Below are 20,300 nucleotides of genomic sequence, written 5' to 3' on the forward strand. Positions count from 1 at the left end.
ATCTAATTCGTGTACTGACATTACTAGCATTTCACCTGATTTGGAAGTCAGTCAGTACAAGAGCTGCTAACTTACATCACCAGTCTTTGGCAATACTCTGGGTACATACAAAACCGCGGGGCCATTGGTAACTTTTAACTCTAGAGCAATCCTCTTACAATATTGTGGATAGTCCTGCTGGCACTCTCAAAACATTTTATTTGTTAAGTGGAGGTGGGGTGGGGTTGGGGGCAGTGGTAGCGATCTCCCATACAGGAACAATCTGTCTGCTGGTCCTCAGAATCTGATGGAGGACCAAGCTTTGGGTCCAGTTTTGCAAACGACAGGTAGTTGACAGCTATTTAACAGGGGTAATGATCCTACTCTATTTATAATCTTCTCAAAGATCGCTTAGTAGAGTAACCGGCATGGCATTTCATATCTCTGCCAACATCTAACTCAAAGTGGAATAAAATTGCCCTCTTGACTCCCAGGACAGTTTATCACTGAGAGAGAAAAAAATGTGTAATTTAATACAGCGCGTTCTCCAAACGGTGCAATTGGGACCAGCTACAGTTCCTGCGCTGCCAACATGTTGTCACCACCGATCAGTAAAGACATTATCGATGAGAAAGTATACGAGGTACGCCGGGAGACAACCCGCTTCTTACAGGCTTCACCTCAGCAAAGCTACCGCGATCTTTCTCTATGTTGCTAATTCCACGTTCCTCGCCAAACCAAACTGCGGGGAACATTGCTGTCTTTTCAAATATAACTTTCCCTAAATGACTACATTTTCTATTTTAATTGCGGTACCGACGCTAAAAACAAAATCTTGAAATGGACGTACGTATTCATCGTGCTTTCTGCCTGAACATTTATAGGACAACGCGGGATCTTTGGCAGAGTTAACTGGCCGTTTCCATGGGTCCCTTTCAAGCGTGGTTTTCTCATTCCAGACTACTGACAGCGGAATCTGGCTGCGAGCGGATAGTTGCTCACGAATCAAGTACGAATTTTACAAACAAAAATCAAATAGGTAGGAGGCAGAAACCATCTCAAGTCATTCCAGTGTGATATCAAACACTTTAGTGGTCGACAAATCAAAAATAAGATTATGTACTCATTACAACAATAATGAAAACAAGCAACAAATAAGAATATTAGTTCAAATGTAATTATATTAAATGTAAAATGCTCATCAACCTGTCCGATTTTGGCAATTGCTCTATCCTTATTTCCTCGTAAAATCTACTTCAACCGTACTCCAACCGAGGCCGTGAGAAGCACACGATGAATGGGGAATTGTTACTTTATTGGTTACTCAAAAATGCGTATGGCCACGAGGGACTTCCATAATGTGAGATATTTTAATTCGTATTACCTTCTAGGAACAATTAGTGGAGAATCGGCGACATAGATTTTCTCCTGTAGCAGGAGGGAGGGAGGGGTGTAACGCAGGGGTTAGTAATACTGTTGAAAAACTTCTTCCTGGCAAATTGAACGAAAGATTCAAGATTGTTTAACGTCAATTCCAGTACACGATTGTAAATGACACCGAAATAATTGTTACAAATAATTGCATAAAAGACCCACAATGAGATAAAGAATATATATATCAATACATAAGATAGTGTGTGTATATATACATAGATAGATTAAAGTGACGCTAGGCACAGGAGTGTCTGTACATAAGGTGACGCAGATAGGATCTGATGAAGTAGTGGTGGTGGGAGGTGTGGTGGGGTAGGTTAGTGGGTGGAGGTGTTGATCATCCTTACTGCTTAGGGAAAGTAGCTGTTTTTGAGTCTGGTTGTCCTAGCGTGGATGCTACGTAGCCTCCTCCCTGATGGGAGTGGGACAAAGAGTAAAGGCCAAGCACGTTGGATTATCCTTCATTTTTAAGCAATCCGTTTCAAGTGACCTCCGTTTTTGTGGCTGAATATTAGTGGGAGCCCCATGCCCATCCGTGAACGTGCTCCATGTTCTCCAACCCCTAGGCTCCCGCAGCTGAGAGTTCAGAGCAAGTGCGCTATACTGGCATCCCTAGGGAGGCTGGCTCTGAAGTTCCTGTTTGTGGAAGCCATGCAATTTTTCCCTGCTCAGCTAGTCCCGGTCAAGGTCGAAGAGGCAGCATTTAAAAACCTATGCTCCACTAATGATCTCAGAAGCCTGGTGCGCCGAATTTAGAGAAGGAAGCTTTCTAACAGCTCTGTCGGTTGGCCAAAAATACTGTACCACAAGGCTTCTCCCGGACAAGCGAAGTAACAAGGAACATTTGCGAGTAACACATTGTTAAATCCTATTTCGAGTTTAATGATACATCTAGGCTTGAAATGTATGTGCTTTACACAATCCCAACGCGTTAACAACATTATATTATATATTGAATTACACACCTGAACTTCAGAATTTAAGTATTAGCATAAACGCCCACTTCACTCACAACGCCATCCCCCCACTAAAACAAAACATTCACCTGCTCAGGTAACACAAAATTACTCAACTCTCTAATAGGTATCATATCCTGAATTTTGCAACATCATTAAAACCTATTTTCTAATGGGAAATACGACCAAATAAACAAAATTTATCGCTTACGTAGCCATACAAAGGGATTCCAACCAGCCACCAGAACAAAATTAGATATTTTTAAAGATACCGATAACTATTGATAATGCTATTTATCTTCCATTCTGTCTATCAGAGAATGGTGTAAATGCCAATAACATAAAATTGATTAGGATTCCAGTTTATAATTTCATATCGTCCCGTGTTTCTTGGTTTTACAGTTTAAGATGAAGCCCTACTTCCATGAAGTACCTTTGCAGCCACCTTGAAATTAACATGCCGCCTCGCTCTCTCTTTCGTTCTCTTTCCCTTTCCTCGGGGTTACAGCTGGTCAGAGACATTTGAATTTTCTTGGGGGAGAAAAGGACTCTCCATATCGTTCCCAGGACAATAGTGCCGCCTTTTCCTGGGGAAATTATGCAGCGTCGTTAACCATGCTCCGAATTTCATTGTCCCTTTAGCAACACTCAATTCTATAGTCAGAAAGAAAAATTGGCAAAGTGGAAAATAAGTTCATATGAAACACTTAAAAGAATTACCTCAAGGCCACATAAAAATGAGATTAGAACACATAAATACACATAGATTCAATATCCTGCCATCGTTTAGTGTATCGAAACCTGCTTATAAACAAGAGTTTCAGATTTCGTTACATATAGCGCGCAGAAGAAATTCCCGCCGTTCCTTGTTGAAGTAACGGTGGTATGATATTGGCACAGAAAGTAAATGTGGTTTAATGAACTGATAGAATTTAACTCGATGGGATTTTTGTTGTTTCAGGCGGGCTGTCTGGCAATGAAATTACTGTTTAGCTCACACAAATGGAGAGCTTACTTTTGAATTGGAGGAATCTTGGATGTTGGCTACAGTTAAAGTGATGACAAAAAATAGCCTTTATGCACAGCCGACGATGTGAATTGAAATTGGCTAATGGATAATTTGACACCCGTCCAGTTTCCCTAACATGTGTTTCAATATTGTCTTTGATTTGCCCTTAGAAGTTAGAGGAAGACGCCAAGTCGAGTTGCTTTTCGGGTTTTACACAGCAGCAAACACTTCTATTTATGTTACGACTACAAATTTCTTCTCTTGATTTTTGCCCGCTCAAATCCTAATCTTCCGATGCTACCTGGAACCTCCCCTAATCACAAACTATGAAGCGCTAGGAGCAGAAGAAAGCCATTTACGGCCTCTAATCGCAGTCTATCCATCTCCGCTTGTTTTCAGATCTCTTCCTGGGATTTTGAACTAATTCAGTGTTTTGGTGAGTAATCTTTTTTTCTAAAGAAGAGAGGTCGCCGTTTTAACAGTTTTTGGAAGTTAAGATACGTCAGTTAAAATTCAAAGGTTTCCGAAGTTATGTAGAGAGAAACATTCACTCCAGAAACTAGTTGGTGATAAATTAATTGCGTGGATCAAAAACAGTTCGATCTCCTTTGCGTTCAAATTCCAATTCAGAGATTTCAACACAGACTGAAGGTTGCCTCCCAAGTACACTGGGGAAAGCTCTGCGGCAAGAATGGTGTCTTATTTGGGCTGAAACCTGTCGTCCTCTAAAATGATTATTCAAGATTCATTGACAGGATTTAGCAGGACAACCTAGATATCCTTACCAATATTTGGCAGCTTTAACCCTAACGTATTGGCCCGATGCTTTCTAAGGGAACAAGCCATGCGTAAATTGATTGTTCCCTTTCAATCATTGCAATAACGACAATTCTCCAATTAGTTTGGGATGTCTTGAGGTCGTAAAATGTCCAATATGGATATAGCCCTTCTTTCAGTGAATATCACTGCGGAAAAGTTCGGCCCAGCGGTGCATTATTTCAGAATCGTTCTTTTATCCCACCAAAGATGCAATACACGGCGCCCTTCGCAATTTAACAGACTTTTCCCTATATATTTCTGTCAGGTACCCTTCACAGGTTGGTCTTTAACACTTTAAGAGACTTCCAGTCATGCGGTAAGTAAACTAGTCAAGCTACTTTATAAGCTTATGGTCATATATGTCATTCTTGTGCATTGCTTTAGATTACGTCCTGAGACGTGGCTTGATATTTTCAGTTTCTTTAACACTGAAGCGATTGAATATAGTGCCAAACTTAGCAAAGATCTGTAATAGGTCAAACCACTAATAGAATAGAGCGTTACCGTGGAAAACTGCAATATGCGTTGTTCTAACTTTTCTACGGCCAGGGACTTTTAAGACGACGTCTCAAAAAGGCAACATCCATCATTAAGGACCTCCATCACCCAGGACATGCGTTCTTCTCATTGTTACCATCAAGGAGGAGGTACAGGAGCCTGAAGACACACACTCAACGTTTCATGGGCAGCTTCTTTCTCTCCGCCATCAGATTTCTGAACGGACAACGTACACTACCTCATTATTTTCGCTCTCTTTTTACCCTTATTTAATTATATACGTATCTATTTCTTTTTTACTGTGCAGTTTTATTATATATTGCACTGTGTAACTGCCGCAAAACAATAAAATTCATGATATATGCCAGTGATATTAAACCTGATTCTGTAGTAGAAAGGTAAAGACGCATACAGTTAAAGGTTCTTTACCTTCACAATGAAATGAAGAAAATTCTAACTGTTGGACCCTCAGCTTTCATTCCTTCCCCCCGAAAATCCTTCTATTGTGTCAATCAAGCAGATGGTTTGCAGGAAATATGGCTTAGCCTCAGTGACCGAAACTAATTTTAACTAGCTTTCTATCCCTCCGCGTTTGTTTTCTGCTTACCAAATAGCGCAAAACAGCTGGCCGTGCGAATTAAACCCATTAAAAGCACATTTATAATAAATTATATTCGCAAGAATGTTGTCCTTTGGCACTGAAAGGCACGCACGGGGATGGCGCATTTGAATGAAAATGTGGGCAACACTACCTTCTTAACATAGTCTGAAAGTCTTAAAACATTTTACTAAATAGATTAACTTGACGATTGTTTGCTTCACATTTATCAGCTTCATTAAGTGAATGGGCGAACAAATATATTACACATGCATGAAAAGCTCTATTGGCCGCACTTATTGTGCTGCAGCCTGACAGGTGGTTAACTGTTTTTACGCAAAAAGAGAGGGAGATCTTGACGAGAGCGCAATGGAGAGACGCCTGCGTAATTTGGCAAGTCCTAAAGTACCAAGTTTAAATTTATATACCAGATCATATCTCAAGATGATCCCATTTCTAAAATTGACCGATATTGTTCTACATAATAGACATATATAGATGAACCTTTGATTTAAAAAATTTTTGAATTGTGCAAGACTTCTAATTTGTGTTTTATAAACAATAAAATTGACGAGGACCTCTTTAAGAGAGGTTGTTTAAACGTTAACAGTTTTGGTTTTACACTTGTTCATATAAAAGGCACCATTTACAGTGGAGTGGATTCATCAGGTAAGACAGACCATCCTGTGAGCGACTCTGAGTTACCCCGGTTGTGCCTCATCACTGGAGAGCATGCGCCTGAGTTAGCCGCAAGTTCCAGTTGATGATAAGGGCATTGAAGTGTCGTTTGCTGACCTGGCGATTTTCCCTCCCATTTAGACAAGGCAAGACGGCTTCAGAAAGGACTCAAAGAAATTATTCATCACTGCGAGAACTTTCTTAAAGGAAAATGACATGTTTCTAACTAGAATCGTATAAACTGTTGGCTCAATATTTTTTCCACCCTTTGGTTCAATTTCAGTAGTTCTAAATTATTAAGAGCGCGGATAAGATCTAACCAAATTTTTGCAAGGTGTGGCTGTGTCTTCACTGACACCAGCGGACTTTGACATGATTTGCTCTACAGAAACTCTTCGAGATTTGCAGCAAGATGTTAAGGGGCGGTTACGTGAGGGAGGAAGAAATGTGGGGTTGATGCTTCTTAAACTTAGTTTTGGGTGAACAGATGCATAAGGATTTTTAAATGGATTCATTTATAGTCTAATAGTGAGTTCAAATGTATCAAGTAACTTTAGGATTAATTCTATGAGGATTAAGCATACTTTGACGTAGAAACCTCTTAAGACGGGGTGAGAGGAGGTCAATTGGGTCGATAATGCAGGAAATTAAGACAACGGAGAGGGTGCGTTTTCATACGGATAGGACTATCGAATTCAAGGCGACAAATGAAATTGTAAGGAGATATGCAAATATTCAACAAACTGTTCAGAATAAATCGAAAATCACAATAAAGATGTGTTCCTTTCGTATTATGCTGCATCCGGGCTTGATTTGTACCAAATCAAAACGAGAATGAATTGATCCCATGAGATTATCTCATTTCATCAAAATTTATCTCATCATAATTTATCTTATCATATTTACAGACAATGGAATTATAGACGACTCAAATTGCAAAATACTACACTACCAACATATGCTACAGATAAACCGCAAATGAAGCTTTCTGCCAATGTGGTGGGGTTGAGCGATCATACTCCAAAGTAACTTTCTTTTTCCTAACCTCAAGAGGCTGCCAGTTCTAATATACTTTTCATCTTACAGCTTGGTCACGGTTTGGCGCCAAGGTGATTTATTATTAAATGATGATACTTAAAAGTCCGTTAGGTGAATTAGGCGCCTTTAGTTTAATGCGAATGTAAACTGACGGTACCAGTTTTTTCCCCCCTCTGCTCCGACCGTGCGCCTGCCAGACAATTTCATGGGGATTAAATCCAACGGCCTGAATTTTAAAGAAACTGTCTCTTCCGTAAACTCTTCTCTTTTAAAAAATTCTGTTCAGCCCTACAAAGAAACCGAGTGACTTTTTTTCTTTTTTTAAAAAAAAAATGGAGATAACTACCCTCAACATGAATGGCACAGCGAACAAAAAGGACGAGCATAGGTCAAACAACATTAGTCACAGATCTCATCAAGGACCACGAACTTCTAAAGGGAACCTTCAAAAATCTGTCGAAAATAAATCTCAGTCAAATTTCATTGCTGCTTATGCTTTATTTTGCTTTGAATGCTTGTTTGGTGCCTTTTTTTCCCCTCCCTTAGAGATTCAGGATTTTTGTTTTGAAAGTTGTCAAGAGTGTGGCACAGGCCCTTACCCAGAGCGTCTACATCCACGTGTGTCACAGCGTGGGCCTGACCCAACCTCCCAGTTAATGTCGTTATCCTGATTTAGTGCCGAGAAACTGCCAGCGGTTGGCCTATACACAGGCGCAACTGTGGAATTTATAGGTACAATGCAGAGTAAATGAAAGCGCCAGAACCAATGGTTACTGGAAAAACAAAATTATCCGGCAAATGGGGCAAGAGTATTGATCTTTAAGTGACCAGATCGCACTGTTTTGGGCAATCAATCAGACATTATTTTGTCCTGATTTTCGTACAGCTAGTTTACAATGTTAAGGATTCGACGTCGTTCCCCGCCCCCAACCCCCTCTCCCTGTTCACGAACAATCACTCCGCTTCGACCCACGCATGACAGGATTCTGATTTGCTTGATCATTTTAGGATTAGGTCATCCGAATCTCATAAATGTTTCGTCGTTCCATTCCTATTCTTCCCCCTAACTTTTTTCATACACTCCTTCAGTGATTTTCTTCAACTTAGACGGTGCTTGTTGCCAATTGAATGGATCATCGTCATCAATGGATCGAAGCAGAATGATTGCCCGAGAAAAAAAAAGAGGACGAGGCACGTGGTAAAATAGCTGTACGAAGAAGAGACAAAATAAAATGTCTGTTGATCGTTTAAACCGAACTGGCCACTAAAGTCCAATGCTCTTACTCCATTTGTCTGATAATTCTGTTTTCTAATAATTATTGATTATATTGATTATAAATAATTATTGTTTCTTGCAGATCACGTTCCTGTTCCCTTTCTGGCTGACATTTGTAATATACTGGTAAATAAGCAGTGATTTAAAAGATTCAAGGACCGAATCACCCCTCACACACAATTGCATGAGTGTATCTGTAATAGTTTTAAAGGGTCGCTTTTATCAACTTGGAAAATGTACATAATTAGCGATGTCGCTTTGATTTATTTCCCGAGAGATATTTTTACTCCGTTTCATGCTGGATATTTCGGTACAACGTGTTGCACCTGGCCGGGCTCATCCAAATGAATGTGTATCTGGGTTTCCCCAATACTGTTCGATATTACAACGATTAACCATCTTGCTCAGTCAATGCAAGTCTAAGTGCTTATTTGGGAACAGCATCTTCTGAAACTATACGGATTTCAAAGCAGAACTGTGATCCTGCCCACTAACTACGCTATCCCTAGTCAATAAAACAACAAGACCATTTCATGAGCAAGATTTTCTCTTGAAACGAGCATAAACTCGCCAGTCGCAAATACAGCCGTGCATTTTATGGGAACAAAACACCCTCCCGATGTCAAGTTTTTAAAAGTAGGATTTGAGCCCTTGTGTCTCTCAGTTTCTAACTGTATCACCTAAATCCCCGGCGCTCCATTCAGAAATGGGCTGATTTGTGTCTCAGTTTTCCAACATACTTTTTATAATATAAAATGGAGTGTAAAATAGGGCGAAATATCTATTTGCATATCCGAAAAAAACATAACGAGATTTTCGATTGTTAACCTTGGGGCACCTTTTTAAATGCCTTTTTCATTTTAATGTGAATTAATATCTCTTCCAAGTTCCACTGCTGAAGTTCAGTTGCAACGTTTGATTCTCAATGGGTTTACACCAGGGATGCATCTTTGTGTGTTGAAGAAACTACGTAAGGATAATCTACAGCTGATGCCGAACACCGAGCAGCCAAAAAAAAACGTGTTTTATATAGAAGTAAAGCTGCTGAACGTCGGCTAACACGATTTTGAAGCATTGTGTTGAGTAAATAAAAACACAGCTGATGGTGACAGTTGATGCTGTTGCCGCGGTTAATGGGATAACGTGGCTACAGTCCATTTGCCGTCGCTTATTAAGAATAAACTAGTGTACGTTTTTTTTTGCTAATCTTAATATTCTACACATCTGTTATTGCGCTAAAGACCAATTTGATCGATTCTAGACGAGGTTTTGTTCTCCGTTAAAATAAGACTCCACGCCTTTTTTTAAAGCCTATTAACTGTTTATCTATGTATCGTCAAGCACCCATGAAACATGAAACAAAAATAGATTCTGAACTAACACTTTTTAAACTAAGCGTCGGATCAAGATATTTTATAGCATTTTTGTTCCGTTGTAATGAAATGAGCCTAGTTTAATTTTTGAGCTGCGTTCCAATAGAGTTAAATCATGTGTTCAACGTCTCAAAGTGAAACGATCTCTCTGTAAGCGGTGTTTTATTTTCACAATTTGTGTAATTCTTAACTATTGCACAATGTTATTTACTTGCAGAATACAATCAACAAAACGTGCTTCTAGCCGTTTAGGCTTTTGGGACTTTAGAAAGGTTAAGCGCAATAAATATATTTTATTATATTTCAATTAGCGGTGCTTTCGACTGAAATTGCATTTTATATAAATATAATTTGTTTCCATTACTTGCGAACAATCTGCTGTTTAAATGTCTCACTCTGCCAGCCCAAGAACCCTTTCACAAGGAGATTATAGTGTAAGATATGAATATTTATTGACCAGTTTTGTTGGCCCAGCGGGGGTATCAAATAAATTTAGTGCTTTCTTTTCATAATTCCTTTCAAACGAGGAAAATGTCATTGGAAACTTGGAAAATTGTCTTTTAATTAGCCTGTGTGTATTGCACCCAAACAAAACCAGCTCAAATCCTACGGCAGTGTATTCAAAAGAGGCGGTCGGTATTCCGAATTAATGGCTACACCTTCTTTGTTGAAGCTCCATTGTGATTGCTTGCTTATGAAGTCTAATCCAATCATAAATTGCTCTAATGGACCAATCAGCGAGCTAGAAGCTCCGAGTGAAAGGAACTCATGTGGAGAACTTTGTTGAACTTCATTGTCAAAGCTGTCACATCTCAAAAGACTTACCCAGGCTGTCTACTATAAAACACATCAGGCAGAAGGAGGCGATGGTAGAAAAGTGCTGGAGGTGTTAGTTGGATCTTACTGAAAGGGAAGTGGGGGTAAAAAGCTCTTTGCTGAATAGGATTGATTGGAACCTCTCTCCCTCTCTCTTCCTCTTTCCTTCTCTCTCTCTCTCTCTCCCTCTTGTTTCTCTCACTGCTGCAGATATGATGTTCCCAAGTGTGATTGCTCCTTCAGCAATGTACCCGGGGCTTTTGAGGCCAACCCCAACTCTGACTCTCCCCCAGTCTTTGCAGTCAGCTTTTTCCTCGCACGCAATGGGAGCGAGCTTCCTGGTGGAGGATCTGCTGAAGATCAGTCGGCCTGCCAGTTACCTGCCCCGATCTGTTTCTGCCACACTGTCTCCATCAACTTCCGAACCCACCACCAGCCCAAGCCCGGTGACAACAGAACAAGTCAGTACGACTTGCTCTGTTACAAGTGGAATATGCTCCCCTCATACCTCCATTTCTACAAGCAGCGATTCCAATTACCTAAAGTTTGGTGTGCACGCCATCCTCTCGTCAACCCCAAGAACTGGTGAGTGCCTTCTTCCTTAAATGCCAGCCAGAAGAGCAATGCAACCATATATATATATATATTATTTACGCGAAGTGGGTGAAGTACTAACTGCAAACCTCCTATTGAACTTTAAGATAATTATCTCCTTTCTGTAATATCTTAAACAGAATAAAAAGTGTTTCAAGTAAAATAGTCGTCACAAGAAAACTATTTTTAAACAATGCAACTTTTTTTTACTGAAAACTTATTTAGTGTGCTTTCCTTGTTCAATTCACAAGATAGGAGATATTTATAACATTCATGATTTAAGGTTAACATGACAAAGTCACTTGAATATTATTTGTAGTGCAATATAAAGTTACCTAAGTATGGTCGCTCAGGAGGCCATAATGTACTTTGATAATATTATCAAAATACATTTTATGATTAACTAAACAAATCCACGATTATCTAACGGTCTAAATGAGGTGTGTTGTCCAAATATTGCAATTTTACTATCTAGATTTATTTCACTCCAACATTGCTATTTTATAGTATACGGTTAACTAAATATGCGATTAACTACGTTCAAAATGAGTTGATCAAAAATCGATATATAGGTCTCTAAATACGGTAGCGTTTATTTTAATATAGATGGTACAAATTTAATTAAGCACTATATATGGTCATCTAAATGCTGCGTAAAATTATCCCAGAAAACAAAATAATGTATGTTTACCCAGCTAATGGGATAGCTAATTCCGTAATTATACACTGCTGTTTGGCTGAGCGATTATTTAATCACGATTTAAAGGTGTGGTTAAAAGTGCGCGTTCTGAGATTCCTTTTGCTTTCTTCCAGAAACTTCCCCTCCACTGATCCAAGGGATCTCGCCGAAAGCCTTCTTCCCTTACTTCGAGGGATCTTTCCAGCCTTTCCTCCGCTCCTCCTACTTCCCAGGTAAGTGCCCCCTCAGCCACCCCCGCGCGGACGCTCGTGGTCCTCTTGTTTCACGCATATTGAGCCAATATTTCGCAGCCTGTCCCGGGGGTTAGAGTGTAGTTCAGAGGTTGTTAGAAGTACAACGGTTCGAAATCAGTCTCGGTTATTTGATGCCCTATTTAGCACAAGCAGTGACGGCTGACATTCTGCTCTGATTCCATGATCTACAAATTAGCAGAAATTGTCACGCACTAAGTTCGAGGCGGGTCCATTCTCAGAAGGACTGTTGGCTTCGCTGCACGGCCGCGGTTTTCCCACAGGGCCCCGCAGTTCACTACTGATTCCTAACAAAGCTTTGAAGACCGTGACCAATCGCTGCTTCATTTTTAGCAACCACACGCAGTCTTAGCACCGGGTACTAACACCACCCCCTCCCTCCTCCCCCCCCACCAAACACCACCACCCCAATCTACCCCCACTCCATCGCATCCCAGCCCCACAAGCATCCTTCAGGTGAACTTTAAACCAAACTCCAGTGCTGTTAATATAGCGTTCAGAGGAGGTTCCTGTAAACAAATTACCAATGTTTTAACGCTGGAACACTCACACGCCAGTGAACTAACTGGTGCTTTCTGTTGAACCAGTGAGAATCAATCAAAGTACAATCTAATGATTCGTCTTGATTTCATCTATATTCAGATTCTCAAAGCCAGCAGTTACGGGTACTTATGAATGGGAAGATAACTACACCAAACACCATATACGTAAACTATAACTCCGTTTTACAACTAATTTTAACGACAATTAACATTAAATTTCCGAATCAATATGTTATTCATTCCATACTCCCGTTCAAAACACGTTTCCTACTCAACACAGACTGCGTTATCCATGTCCAACTTAAATATGTAAAACTATTGGCTATTTTAAAAAAATATCCATTTTGCATTGGCTATTCACGGCCGCCCCGCCCCCACTCACCTTTGTTACCAATAAAGCATTTCGATTTCAGTCGCTGGTGACAGCCTTCCACTTTTAATTGACACGTCTCAAGCAGCTTAACGTTATGGAAGGAACTTTGGTCCCAAATCGACGACAATTAGACCTTCGCCGCCTTTATTCACAAGCTGAAAGTTTCAACAGAAAAACAACTTGGAGTGTTTGAGCTTTCTAAATGGCTTTTCATCTCCGCTTGTTTTTTTCTGGGGGGGGAGTGAAAGTCTGCAGTAATCAGTATTCGCACAATGATCTTGGCGTGCAATTCTGTTAAGATTGTGAATGTGTAGTTTGCTTTTGTTCCAATAATATATGGCTTTAGCAGCCTGTCCTCAGTCTTTTTCTGTTAGTTCATTACTACACAATTACCATTCACGCTTCATTAGAATTTTTTCTGTCTGCTATTAACACTTTCAGAAGGAGAGACTCTCCCTTTTTATAAATCAGACCATTTGAAACCAGTGAAAGTGGTTTATCACCTATTCCTCTCAGGTTTCACACAATACGCGTGCCAGTAAATTTATTTTATTAAACTTTTTCCAGTTATTTAAGTGGCCAGGTAGAGATAAGGCGTAATAAAAATAACGTTGGAATTAGTTAAAGAATATCATCATGAATGACTTTAAAGTATGCATAAACCGGCTGTTTATAAACGTACGTTTGCGTGCAGTACGCGAACTTTCACTCTACCCGCTGTCCCCAGCTTTTCAAGTGATTTAATACCGTCATATGGCCAATATTATTGGAGACTGCCTTTTCTCGAGGTTAAGTAACTGTACTGTTTTCCCTTCAGCCTCTTCCTCTGTGGTCCCCATCCCCGGCACCTTCTCTTGGCCACTGGCCGCTCGGGGGAAGCCCAGGAGAGGGATGCTCCGTCGAGCTGTGTTCTCCGATGTCCAGAGGAAAGCGTTGGAGAAAATGTTTCAGAAACAGAAATACATCAGCAAGCCAGATCGACGCAAACTGGCAGCCAAGTTGGGACTGAAAGACTCCCAGGTAATTCACAACGCGTATTCACAGATCAGTTAGGCACGGGCCTGTGAAATTGTTCACTTACTTGTTCACCCTTTCCAGGGCAAAATACGGCAGAATATGGGGAGAATAAATGGGATTAGTGTAGGATTAGTGCAAATGGACGGTAGACACAGATTCGATGGGTTCGTGCTCCCTGACTATGAGTTCATCCATGAAAAATTCGAAGTAGCAACAATAGGTTACTCGCGGAGAAAGTACCGTTGCCTGGTTGGCTCATTCTTCCTGAGATAACTTTTAAGAAGTAACTACTTTTGATCACTTATCAGGTGAAGATTTGGTTTCAGAACAGAAGGATGAAATGGAGAAATTCCAAAGAGAGAGAACTGCTGTCTGCTGGCGGATGCCGTGAGCAGACTTTGCCCACGAAGTTAAACCCACACCCCGATCTCAGTGATGTGGGGAAATCGTCTCCCTGCAGCCTCCACTCGGGGGACGAGGAGGAAACGGGGTGCAGAGACAGCCCCAAATCATCCATATGTCAATCACCAGAGTTCAAGAGCATGGACACGCACCTACGTCTCATCTCACACCAGCACACCGACAAACACATGTACTTCTCCGAGGAGGAGGACGAGGACGAAGAAATAACCGTTTCATAAATGCATCTCCTCCGAATCATTCTGTGAATGGACGTGGCTTGTTGCTTGCAGAATAGGAAGGAAACAGTCCAGACTTGCATTTACCAGTGAGGCCAGCTTTGCACGGCTTCAGTGACCTGCACACAGCCTTTGTACAAATAATGAGTTGAATGAATATTTTATACCAAGAGTATTATGAATGACTATACATATAGTTTGATTAGATTCTAATTAAAAGTTTGTAAACTGTTTAATGACTTAACTTGAAAATGTAGACTTTGTGGTCATAACTTATAAAGAAATGTTTTTTTTATTTTGTATGCCGCAGTGTATAGATGCATAATGTTTATATCTTAAATGTTTTGTATAATACCAAATAAAAAAGTAGGTATTATGAGATGTGTTTAAACATATGGAAGTTGTGTCTCTCAGACATTTTTAGTTCTCTTGCCTTGGGGAACAAGTAGTCTTGAAGATCATTACTGGGGGCATCCAAGCATGTAAATCCTGCAGAATCAAAATCAGAATTAGGTTTATTATCACAGTTTCCATTTAAAAACATATGGACATAAGAAATGGGAGCAGAAGTGGGCCATCTGTCCCCTCTAGCCTTTCCGCCATTCAATAAGATCACAGCTGATCTGGCTTTGGACTCAGCTCCACCAACCTGCCTTAATTTTTCTGCAATGCAAGAATTTAACTCTGTCTTGAATTTATTTAATGAGGTAGTCTCTATTGGTCCTCTGGGCAGAGAATTCTACAGATTCACTACTGTCTGAGAAAAGCCGTTCTCCTCATCTCGGTCCTAAATCAATTCCACTGAATCTTGAGACTATATAACCCAGTTCTATCTCACTTACCAGTGGAAACAACTTTCCTGCCTCTATCCTATCTATCCCCTTCATAATTTTATATGTTTCTATAAGATCCTATTTTCATTCTTCTGAATTACAGTGAGTATAGTCCCAAGTGACTCAATGACTCCAAGATTGGGGGTGGAGTGGACAGCAAGGAAGGCCATCATGGCTTGCAGAGGGTTCTGCATTAGCTGAAAAAATGGGCTGAAAATGGCAGACTGAACTTAATGCAGGCAAGTGTGAGATGTTACACTTCAGTAGGAAGGGTAGGGCTTACACAGTGTAGGTAGGGCACTGAGGAGTGTGTTAGAAAAAAGGCAACTGAGAATGCTGGTCCATAATTCATTGAAAGTGGTGTCACAAGTAGTTAGGGTCATAAAGAAAACTTTTGGCACATTGGCCTTCATAAATCAATGTACTGAGTGCAGGAGATGGGATGTTATGTTGAAGTCATTGTTGAGGCCTAACTTGGAGTATTGTGTGCTGTTTTGGTCACCAACCTACAGGAAAGATGTAAATAAGGTTGAAAGAGTACAGAGAAAATTTACAAGGATGTTACCAGCTCTGGAGGACCTGAGTTACAAGGAAGGATTGAATAGCTTAGGACTTTACTCCTTAGAATATAGAAGATTGAGTGGAGATTTGATAGAGGTATGCAAAATTATGAGGGGTATAGAGAGGTAAATACAAGCAGGCTTTTCCCACTGAGTTTGGGTGGAACTACAACCAGAGGTCATGCGTTAAGGGTAAAAGATGGAAAAGTTTAAGGGGAACATGAGGGGAAATTTCTTCACTCAGAGGGTTGTGAGAGTGTGGAATGAGCTGCCAGTGCAAGTGGTGCATGTGAGCTCGATTTCAACATTTAAGAGAAGTTTGGATAGGTACATGGAGGGTCGTAGTTGCAGTGCAGGTTGATGGGAGTAGGCAGTTTAAATGCTTTGCCATGGACAAAATGGGCTGAAGGGGCTGTTTCTGTGCTGTACCACTCTATCACTCTGTGACTCCAAGGAACTATATCAACTTTTCCTTTGTAGAAGTTAAGAGCTGCTTGTCAGATTGACATCATAATATTATCCAGCCTGGCAAGTTTCAGACATGAACCAACATAAGATCATATGAGATAGGAGCAGAATTAGGCCATTCAGCCCATCAAGTCTGCTCCACCATTCCAGCATGGCTGATTTACTATCTTTCTCAGCTTCTTGCTCCTGCCTTCACCCCATAACCTTTGACACCCTTACTAATCAAGGTGCTTCCACAGCCACCTGTGGCAATGAATTACACAGAGTCACCACCCTTTTCATCCCTGTTCTAAGTGGATGTCCCTTTGTTCTGAAGCAATGCTCCCTGGTCTTAGACTCCCCCACTGTAGGAAACATCCTCTCCATATCTACTGTATCCAGGCCTTTCAATACTTGACATGCTTCAATAAGATGCCCCCTTCATTCTTCTAAACTCCACTGAGTACAGCCCCAGAGTTATCAAGTACTCCTCATGCATAAACACTTTCATTCCCAGAAGCCCAGAATCATTCTTGTAAGCATTCTCTGGACCCTCTCCAATGTTAGCACATCTTTTCTTAAGTAAAGGATCCAAATCTACTTACATACTCTGAATGTGGTTTGACCAATGCCTGATAAAGCTTCAGCATTACATCCTTGCTTTTATATTCTAGTCCCCTCAAAATGAATGCTAATATTGCAATTGTCTCCCTTACCACCAACTCAACCTGCAAGTTAACCTTTAGGGAATACTACACAAGGACTCCCAAGACCCTTTGCACCTCTGTAATATAATGGGATCTTATCTTATTAAGCAGCTTCACATGTGGTCCCTTGTCAAAGGCCTTCTGAAAATCCAAGTAAACAAGATCCACTAACTCTCCTTTCTCTATGCTGTCTGCTATTTCTTCGAAGAACTCCCAACAGACTGGTAACGCAAGATTTGCCCTTGAAGGAAACCATGCTGACTTTGACCTATTTTATTATGCGCCTCCAAGTTCCCCAAAACCTCATCCTTAATAATGTTCTTTGACATCTTCCCAACCCATGGAGACAGGCTAGCTGGCCTATAATTTCCTTTCTTCTGCCTCCCTCCTTTCTTAAAGAGTGGAATAACATTTGCAATTTTCCAGTTAAACATAGAACATAGAACAGTACAGCACAGTACAGGCCCTTCAGCCCACAATGTTGTGCCAACCCTCAAACTCTGCTCCCATATAACCCCACACCTTAAATTCCTCCGTATACTGTACCTGTCTAGTAGTCTCTTAAACCTCACTAGTGTATCTGCCTCCACCACTGACTCAGGCAGTGCATTCCACACACCAACCACTCTCTGAGTAAAAAACCTTCTTCTAATATCCCCCTTGAACTTCCCACCCCTTACCTTAAAGCCATGTCCTTTTGTATTGAGCAGTGGTGCCCTGGGGAAGAGGCACTGGCTATCCACTCTATCTATTCCTCTTAATATCTTGTATACCTCTATCATGTCTCCTCTCATCCTCCTTCTCTCCAAAGAGTAAAGCCCCTAGCCCCCTCAATCTCTGATCATAATGCATACTATCTAAACCAGGCCGCATCCTGGTAAATTTCCTCTGTACCCTTTCCAATGCTTCCACATCCTTCCTATAGTGAGGCGACCAGAACTGGACACAGTACTCCAAGTGTGGCTAAACCAGAGTTCTCTGGAATCACTGCAGAATCTGATGATTTTTGAAAGATAATTACTAATGCTTCCACATTCTCTTCAGCTACCCCTTTCAGAACCCTGGATAGCCCATCTAGTCCAGGTGACTTATCTACCTTCAGACCTTTTAGCTTCCCAATTATCTTCTCCTTAGTAATAGCAAGTACACTCACTTCTGCCTCCTGAAACTCCTGAATTTCTGGCATACTGTTAGAGTCTTCCACATTGAAGACTGATGCCAAATACTTATTAAGTTCATACACCATTTCTTTGTCCCCCATTACTCCCCTCTAGTGTTATTTTCCAGCATTCCAGTATCCACTCTCCCCTCTCTTTTACTCTTCAGGTGTTAGACTGACAGGACTAACACCAACAGTCCTGCATTCATCACCTTTTTTGATCCCCACCCCCACCCCGTTGCATTCTTCTGCCAGATCATCCTATTTTTACCCCCACTAATTCATGGTACAGGCAGCAATCCAGAGATTACTACCCCAAAGTCCTGCTTGCCAGCTTTCTACTATCTCCCTACATTCTCTCTTCAGGACTTCATCCTTATGTTATTGGTACCAATATGTACCATGACAATTAGCTGTTCATCCTTCTCTTTTAGAATGCTGTGGACCCGATCTGAGACATCCCTGACCCTGGCACCTGGGAGGCAACTTACCATTCAGGTGTCTCTTTCATGTCCACGGAATCTCCTGTCTGCTCCTATACTAAGGAATCCCCTTTCACAACCGAACTCCTCTTCTCCCCCCCCACTTCTAAGCCACAGAGCCAGACTCAGTGCCAGAGACCACCCCCCCCCCAACAGAGGACTTATTATTGAGGGGAACGGCCACAGGGGTACTCTGCACTGGCTGTCTATTCCCTTTCCCTCTCCTGACAATCACCAGCTACCTGCTTCCTGCAACTTAAGGGTGACTACCTCCCTGTAGCTCCTATGAATCATGTTCTCATCCTCATGTATGAGCTCTAGTTCCTTAATACAGTCTCAAAGGAGCTGCAGCTTGATGCACTTTGTGCAGATGTAGTTATCTGGTAAATTAGTGGCCTCCCGGAGTTCCCATATCTCACATGAAGAACATAATTACTAAACCTGGATCCATTCTCAATGCCCTAGCCATGTACCAATAGACAACGAGAAAAAAAACTTACTACAAATGTACTTAGTCCCACCTTTTCTTGCCAAAGCCTATTGATCCAAAGCCTCCCACTCCCACAATGACTATTCTGCTTACACATTTATTGGCCCTTGCTAAAAATTACTAATAACCCAAGCAATCTCCCACCCTGCAGGCAAATTCCAACAGACCCCATTCATTTTTTTAAACTGGCGTGTAATCTCCAGAAGGAACTGACTGCAACTCTCTATGCGATCTCCCACACTGCAGACAATGAAGTTGCATGCATAGTGAAGTGTGTGTAGTTTTTATTTGCGATGATATGGCTAAATATTTTCCTTGAAGGATGTTCGTCAGGTCTATGATATTTATAACATCATTCATCCCAGTATCCCAGCTGTCGGAGGAGTATGTTGTTCAGTTTGCAGATAGAAGGTTCACTCCAGGTTGTTCATTGTTAATGAAATCAGTCTCAAAGGAGACCCATGGAATTTCTGAACAAAAAGTAGCCATTGGTAATTCCGCTCAATGTAGTTTAGTGGTTGAGGGCAGGTGTTCCCAACCTTTTTGATGCCGTGGATCCCTACCATGAATCAAGGGGTCCAGGGACCCCAGGTTGAGAACCCTTGCTCTAAAGAGATAAACTTCATGTCTCACACATAGATTTAAACATCATAGCATACAGTGAAATGTATTAACCACCAACACAGTCTGAGGATGTGCTGAGGGGCAACCTGCAAGTGTCACCATGCTTTCAGTGCCAACATAGCATTTCCAGACTTACTTACCTTAACCCCTACGTCTTTGGGATGTGGGAGGAGACAGAAGCAGAGGAAACACACTTGGTCATGTGGGGGCTCTGGCACTCAATTTCATTAAGAACTGTCCTTTTTATTCTGCTTAGAAGTATTAATAACGATATTGGAGGCATGACTTATAAGACTTATAGTCCTAAAGTCTGAGCATTTCATGCTCTTACTTTTCTTTGGGATCATGACAAACTCTGACACCACAAAATCTGTTGGCCACTTTCCTGTTCAGTAGATTGTATTGCAAA

The 20,300-nt window shown here is 41.1% G+C and overlaps 1 protein-coding gene across 1 annotated transcript; it reads left to right on the top strand.

Annotated features, from left to right (window-relative positions):
• Window positions 1-10,686: 10,686 nt before the first annotated feature.
• Window positions 10,687-14,713, top strand: dbx1a (developing brain homeobox 1a). Its single transcript, XM_072273181.1, is given in 6 exon segments — window positions 10,687-11,059; window positions 11,882-11,980; window positions 13,752-13,954; window positions 14,260-14,459; window positions 14,461-14,546; window positions 14,549-14,713. Coding segments are annotated over 6 exon segments (1,005 nt in total). The 3' UTR covers window positions 14,593-14,713.
• The last annotated feature ends 5,587 nt before the right edge of the window (window positions 14,714-20,300 follow it).

The sequence above is a fragment of the Mobula birostris genome, chromosome 11 (genome assembly GCF_030028105.1).
Source record: "Mobula birostris isolate sMobBir1 chromosome 11, sMobBir1.hap1, whole genome shotgun sequence".
NCBI classification, from domain to species: domain Eukaryota; kingdom Metazoa; phylum Chordata; class Chondrichthyes; order Myliobatiformes; family Myliobatidae; genus Mobula; species Mobula birostris.